Source organism: Trichosurus vulpecula, chromosome 2, assembly GCF_011100635.1.
Source record: "Trichosurus vulpecula isolate mTriVul1 chromosome 2, mTriVul1.pri, whole genome shotgun sequence".
Classification (NCBI taxonomy): domain Eukaryota; kingdom Metazoa; phylum Chordata; class Mammalia; order Diprotodontia; family Phalangeridae; genus Trichosurus; species Trichosurus vulpecula.
In genome coordinates, this window is record NC_050574.1 from 253,305,179 (window position 1) to 253,312,575 (window position 7,397).

The 7,397-nt window shown below is 38.7% G+C and overlaps 1 protein-coding gene across 1 annotated transcript; it reads right to left on the reverse strand.

Moving 5' to 3' along the window:
- Positions 1-1,821: 1,821 nt before the first annotated feature.
- On the reverse strand, positions 1,822-2,663 carry LOC118839468 (ubiquinone biosynthesis protein COQ4 homolog, mitochondrial-like). The gene has a single exon (XM_036746935.1). The coding sequence runs from the start codon at positions 2,661-2,663 to the stop codon at positions 1,938-1,940; it is 726 nt and encodes a 241-aa protein (XP_036602830.1). The 3' UTR covers positions 1,822-1,937.
- Positions 2,664-7,397: the final 4,734 nt, after the last annotated feature.

Here is a 7,397-nt window from a genome sequence, read left to right on the forward strand (position 1 = left end):
TCAAAAAAATTTTATGAGTTTTTCATGTGTAATATTAATGGGATATGAAGGTCTTCCCCGACCATTAATATCTCTCTCATGGAGCCCATTAAGGGAAGCTTGCTGAAGGGAGGTTTGCTTGTAGGAAGGCTTTTATACCTTTCAGTACTAAGTTAATTAGGCACTGAGTCATGAGGGTTGTGATGCCTTCTGGCTCTGAGCCTATTAGCCAAAATTGTATATATATTCTTAAGCTGGCATTTGGCTTTGAAGGTTCACTTATGAGAAGGATCTTTTGATTTCCTGGTCAAGATTCTGAGTGGCCATTTGTTTGGAGCTCCAGACTACTCAGATGTAAGGCTGTCTTGATCCAGCAATGTATGTAAAGTATATAGCAATATTGTTTTGATCAGACAGTTGGAGCCCTGTCCGTTGGTCTTTGTGATAATTTCTCTGCTTGTATTTTCTCTGATGTTTCAGGGGCTGACCTTTCACCTAAACTAATGAACATAATTAAAAGTAGTAGTGTTAACCCCTTTTTGAGGAGTCTTTCCTAGAAAAGCAGATCAAAGAACCTGTACTAGCAGGCCATCCTGGGCATGCTAGCGTGCTTGCTGCTATACCATGCTAGTATAATATATTGAGATTTGGGGCATGGAGTTATTGCTTTTTAGTTGGTTGGTTTGGATTATACTGCAAACATACATAGTAATTGTCAGAGAGAGTACCATGAAAGGGGACTCAGGAAACCTGCATTCTAGCAGAATGTTCTGTTGTTACATTACATTACATTACATTGTAAGTTTGGGCAAATCACTTATTCTCTACAGGCCTCAGTTTCATAATGAGCCTAAATCAAATGTAAGAGCTGAGACAGGGCTTAGATTTCTATGAAGTCCTCCAAATCTGTGAGCCATTTAGTTTCTAAAGACTGAAGGTCCATGAGTTGCTAGACTCTTTGAGATGAAATAAACCAACAAAAAGCATGCTACCTAAAAGACAGAGGGAACCTTTAAACAATGATCCCAATTAATTTATATAAATGATTTATAGAAAAAAAAAGTTCACTTAATTTGGCAGAGGAATAATCACTTGACTTACAGTCTTCATATCTTACTATGGTGAATTCCCAATGTTGGGCTTGTGTCCAATTTACTTATTTTTTTTTTTCCTTTGAGACTTTGCTTACAGCTGTCTTGATGTCATTGTCTTCCTCTGGGTTTGTGTTTTGAGCTTTTCTGTCACCTAAGTAACTTTTTATGCTCAGATTCTTTTAGTTGTTGTTCTTTGCACATTTTTCTAGCTTGTTTCTTGACTTTGATTTTTTTTTTCTGGGTCCAAAAGAGGGCTTTATTCAGATTATGGAACCAACATCCCTCCTTACACCCCTTCTGGATCCAAAAAGTTGACATCCTGGTATTCTGTCCAAACCACCCAAAAAGATTCTTGAACTTGGAGGGAAAAGTAGAAAAAAGGGTGAAATAATGGGAGAAGATGAGGTAGAAGGAATTCTTTCAGGGGAGAGCAGAGTGACTGGAGAGTAAATTAAATAAATTCACAGAGCCATGGATTCCTGATAAATCAACAGAATTCTCTGTATTGAGCCCATCTAATTCCACTTACATGGCAGTGGTGGATTGCTTCTGGCCTACTGAAGAGATCTCTTCTGAACAGTAAGTAGATTCCTTTTATTCTCATATCTCTTTGGGGAAATGAGGCATATACACATATCCCTTTAGGTCCACTTTTTGAACTCACTTCATCCCCTTATCTGGGGCTAGATGTCCTTGGGTACAGAGTGCAAAGATCCTGTGCAGAGCAGCCCAGTGGCACAGGGTTGGCATGAACCTGTTGGATCAGAGCTTCAGGGACAGAGTATGGCCTGGCCATACAGTAGGGGGTGGAGTGATGCCTAGCTCCTCCCGAAGGGCTTCTATGGGTTGCTCCCACCGTTGTTCCTAGTAGAGGTTGAGGACACACCGGGAGTTTTGGCCATTCTGAACTGCCCAGGGAATCAGCTCTGACATCAACACCTTCAGCTTCTTGGCACTGAGTCGGATGGGTCCAAAGGCAGCTCCTAAGACACACATGGGCAGGCGTGTTTGGATGGCTTCGAACCACTTAACTACAACTTCTCCAAGCATGTTGGTGGGCATTCCCAAAAGGGTGTGGAGTAGGTCATGAACCTCACGGTAAGGCTGGATCTCATAAGCAAGTTCCTCATCATCCACAAAGCAGGTGGGTGCTCGTGTATCTGGGGATACCCTATTAACATCAAGAAAGTGGGCATCCTCCCAACCAAAGGAGCCCTCTGGTAGGGTCCGGAGTTTGTTCAAGTCCAGGGTAGGGAGCTGGATTCGAGGCCGTTCCTGCAGGATCTGGGTACCCTCGGGGTCCCTCCTCATCCGGTCCCTGAGTGCCCGCAGAGCTTGGTGTCCTGTGGTCTCACCCAGAACAGCAACCATGTCGTGGCGGTAGGGGTCATAGAGCGCCATGCAGGAGGCTCCGGCCGCCAGCAGCGCCTTCTGTAGCGGGCTGGTGGGTATGTGGCCTGGGTAGAGCAGGCCCAGGCCCGTACTGCGGCCGCCGGGGAGAGTCGCCGAGTCCGAAGCCGGGCGACGGGAGCCGAGCCGGAATCGAGGTAGTAGGCCCAGGAGCCGAGGCAGGCGAAGCGGCGTCGCCATGGCACCAGCCCCGTAAACCTGGAGAGTAGGTACAATCTCCGTTGCCAATGGCTCTTGTTATCTCCAAGTTGAACCAGTCCTATTCTCGGCCTAAGTCATGTTTCTCTTCGGGACAGTAAGTCTTGACTTTGAATTTTATGTTAAAGTTGGACTCTCTTCTCCAGCTATGAGTTTACAGACGTGGATGGGGGGTAAGGCACTGTTTTTTTTTTTTTTGTTTGTCTGTTTTTGGACCATTGTTTTTAGAGGTAATTTTTGTGATTTAAAAATTTTGGGTGCCTCCAAGGTGGTTTGATCCAGAAAAAAAGTATGGACACTGCTCTCCTGGTCTAATTTATGCTTCTTACCCCAGAAGGGCCCAAGAAGAATTCCTGAAAAGGTAAAAATGTTTTTAAAAATTCAAATAAAAGTGGTAGAGGAAAATTGGTAAAATAAATGAGAGCAATCAAGAAAATTATGAAAAGATAATTAACAGCATGGTAAAAGAGGCTGAAAAATACCAAGGAAAATAACACTTTAAAAATCAGACTGGCCAAATGGAAAAAAAAGGTATAAAACTTCACTGAAGAGAAATAATTCCTCAAAAAAGCAGAATTGGGCAAGACAATCTAATGTCTCCATGAGACATCAAGAAACAATATAACAATGTCAAAAGAATGAAAAAATAGAAGAAAATGTGAAGTATCTCATCAGGAAAAACAACTGACCTGGAAAATAGAGTGAGGAGAGATAATTTAAGAATTATTGTACTGCCTGAAAGCTACAATAAAATAAACAGTCTAGACAAACTGCTTCAATATCCTAGAACCAGAGAGTAAAATAGAAATTGAAAAAAAATCCTCCAATTACCTACTGAAAGAGATTCCAAAATGAAAACTCCCAAGGATATCATATAGCAAAATTCCAGCGTTCCTGGGTCAAAAAGAAAATACTCTTAGGTCAAAGAAAGAAAGAAACCATTCAAATACTCTGAAGTCACAATCAGGGTTACACATGATTTAGCATCTAACACATTAAAGGACCAAAGGATATGGAATAGGATATTCCAAAAATCAAACCAGCTAGGATTACAACCATCAATTACTTAACTAGAAAAACTCAGTACAATCATTGAAGGGGAAAAATGGATAGTTAGTGCAATAAAGAATTTCAAGCAACACTGATGAAAAGACCATAGCTGAATGAAAAAAATTTACTTCCAGTATAAGACTGAAGAGAAGCAAAAACAAATGAGAACAAAAGAAAACCCATAAGAGACTCTATAAAGTTAAATTGTTTATATTTCCATATAGGAAAATGATATATATAACTCCTAAGAACATTACCATTTTTAGGGCAGTTAGAGGAATTGTATGTACTCATAGGGCATGGCAATGAGTCAGTTATGTCAGAATACTCTCAAAAAAATGGATGAATGAGAAAGAGGGATGCATTTTGAGAAGGCAGGAGAGGAAGAATGTTTAACATAATAGAATCACATGATTTGCAAGATCTAAATAAAATATTGGAAGAATAAGCATAACTTGTTTTTTGGATTGACTTAAATTCCTGAAGTCCTCATATTAATTGGCATCTAATAATTGTTTTTGCTCTATTGAACCAACCATTGATGACAGCTATGCATTGATTATTGTTATAGTAAAAAAAAAATTTGTCAGTTGTTTACTTCCTAATTATCTGTGTTATGTACATATGTACAGGGTGTCCCAAAAATCTTAGAGCTATTTTCTCATCTAAGACTTTTGGGATACTCTGTACATATGTGTATGCATACACACACACACGTACGCACACGCGCGCGCGCACGCACACACACACACACACACAAATAAATCCTACAAAAATGTGAGGTAATTTTTTTAGGTTGATCATATATGTGATGTTTAGAAGAGGAATTTTTATTGTTGTTCTTTAGCTTTTGCACTTATTCATGAAAGGCAGAATGTTAGACTAAAAAAAGAGCTTCCCCTAGAGTCAGGAAGATACTGGCTGTTCGACCATGGGGACCATGGGCAAGTCACTTACCCTCTCAATGCCTCAGGCAGCTCATTAAATCCATAATTAATAGATAAGTGGAATGAACTCTAGGAGAGTGTACATGACTGGGCTCTTCCCTCCTGGCTGTTTCCATTTTCTCACAACCGACTCCAAATTTCCCAGGTAGTGAGGTGGGGGGGGGGGAATGACAAAACACAAAAGCAACAACAATAGAAACAACAACAAACCTTTGGATTTAGAGTAAGAGGATGTGAGTTGGAACATGAGTTATATTTTTTGCTACTTCTGTGACCTCGGACAACCTTATTTCAGATTCTGCCTCAGGTGCTTTCTAGTGAGCAAATAACTCTGGGCAAATCACTTAACCTCTTTTTAACCCTGAGTTTCTTTGTTCTTCAAATGGGGAGTTTGAACTTCACACCCTCAGAGGACCCTTTCAACTCTAAGGCCCACCATCGTGGAATGTACACCCATGGAGAGAGTTTCTACATTAGGAATCCTCTAGTCTCATGAAATCACAGGCCCAGACCACTTCCACCTCTCTCACTGTCACTACAGAAATATACTTTATTCTTATTTTATTTAATAATAATTTATAACCACATGGGAAAGTCACCTTCTCGTGTTAGTGCTCATGGGAATAGTGAGTCTGAAGGAGCTGCTACATCTTGGGGCTGCATCTAAAAAACTGAGCAATGACCCACTGGAGAGCTTATCCACTCAGGACTCTCATTATTTTATACCTTAGATTCCAGAATTCATTAAAGAAAATTAGCATTTATTTCTCTTTTCTTTTGGACAAGAGTCCCCCTTTTCCTTTTTCCCATACCCTCCTGAATTACAGGTAAATCGATTCTGTCCTTAAACCTGAATATTGTATCATGCTTCTAGACTTAAAAAAGACTTTGCAAACTATAAAATACTATGCAGGTATGAGAATTAATAATTGACAAAGGGTGATGAGGGAAAAAAAGGTTGCTTGGTAGAAGTTTGTCTTCAAGTACAACTGTAGTGAGGTTGAGTTTTAGTACCTTAATAAGATGATAGCAATAAGTTTTTCAACTTAGCATAGATGATTGAGTTTTTGTTTTAGGCCTCCATTTTGTGATTGAGTTGTTTCAAGTAAATTGTTTTTCTGTATTGTTATCCAATAACAAGATAAGCATTTGTGTTGTATGATATGGAGGAAAAAAAAAACATCTGTGTTCCTAAACAACTGATAAACATATGTGTATTCTCTCATAAGAAAGACTACCAATGAAAAAGTGAATTATGTAGTAATCTACCAATCAAATCATGTGGTAAACAACTTAGGAATACCCATAACTTTCATTATGAAAAGCCACCAGAGGCCCCAGCCTCCCACATCTTCCTTCACCATAACTAATGTGGGTTCTTGTTTTCCCAGCATTTGAGATTTAAGGAACCCATGCTTGCTTGAGGGCATTTCTGTTTCATAGAAACTTGCCAGACAACCACCTCACAGATAAACACATAATCTCTGCCTTTTCAAGGAGAGAAACTTGGAATCTGGTAAGAAACAAGCTTATGGGAATCTGCAAGACAGAAGGTTGCTGATTTGTTCTTCAGGAAGATGTTGCTTTCATATTTTGATTAATTAAAGTTTCCATCCATTAGTGTACATTTCAACAACCCAGGGCAGACTGTGATAGTGTGTGGTATATAAACCTTTGACTGAATACATTTGTGTGTGTGTGTGTGCGCATGTGTGTGTGTGTGTCTGTCTATCTATCTAATAATACTGGTCACCAAAAAAATTAGTCTTAGAATATAATAAATTTTATCTTTAAAATGTTCTGTCTTCTTTGAAAATGTGCTAGATAAATTTAAAAAAAAGATTTTCTGAAAATCTTAATCCTAGATATAGTGTTATTGCATTATTTGCTACTTCATGATGCCTAATCTTGGAAAATGTGTATGCGTATATGAATATATGTACATATGTATATATGTATATATGTACATACACACATTACATATGCACAAAAATATTCCTTCGTTTTAATTTTAAATTCCTGGGATTTACTGGGATTCAAGATACTAGGATATTAGGGGAAAAAAATCCTGAAAACACACCCAAATACACACACACACACACAAAACTATCTGGGAATGAAAAGAAAATGTCATTTAGATCACACACAGCCTTTAATGACCTCAGAAACCAAGTACAGAAGAAAGAAAAAGAAAAGTGACAAGAAAGGTGATAATTCTTGGGGGAAAATGTGATATTGATTTTGTGGGTGTCCTTGAATGTTCATTCCTAGGTTTTTGCCCTAAGCAAGCAGCCAAAGGTTCTATATTTTACTTTATACTTTTATTTTCCATTAAGCACACTCTGATTTTCTGTGGACTGATTCCCATTGCCATACAATTTGTTCGCTGGAGTTAAAGTAGAGAAGTAAATTCTTCTTTATTTCAGTGAGATTCAACAATTGCAATTATTTAGAAAATCCATTAGTCATTCAGTTACATTTATACATTTAGAATGTTATGCCCCCTCCACATACACACTAAATCCAAAACATCATAAAAGAAAATGATTTGGACAGCACTTGGTAACTGATTTATTTTGAAAAGTTTGATTATTATAAAAACAACATCTGCCAAGATCAGCCATCATAAAATAGCAAGTGATGCAAAGCACCATTTCTAGGATGAGGATATTCACAAAATCATCACCTGAAAATTACCTAGCACATTTCAAAGACTACA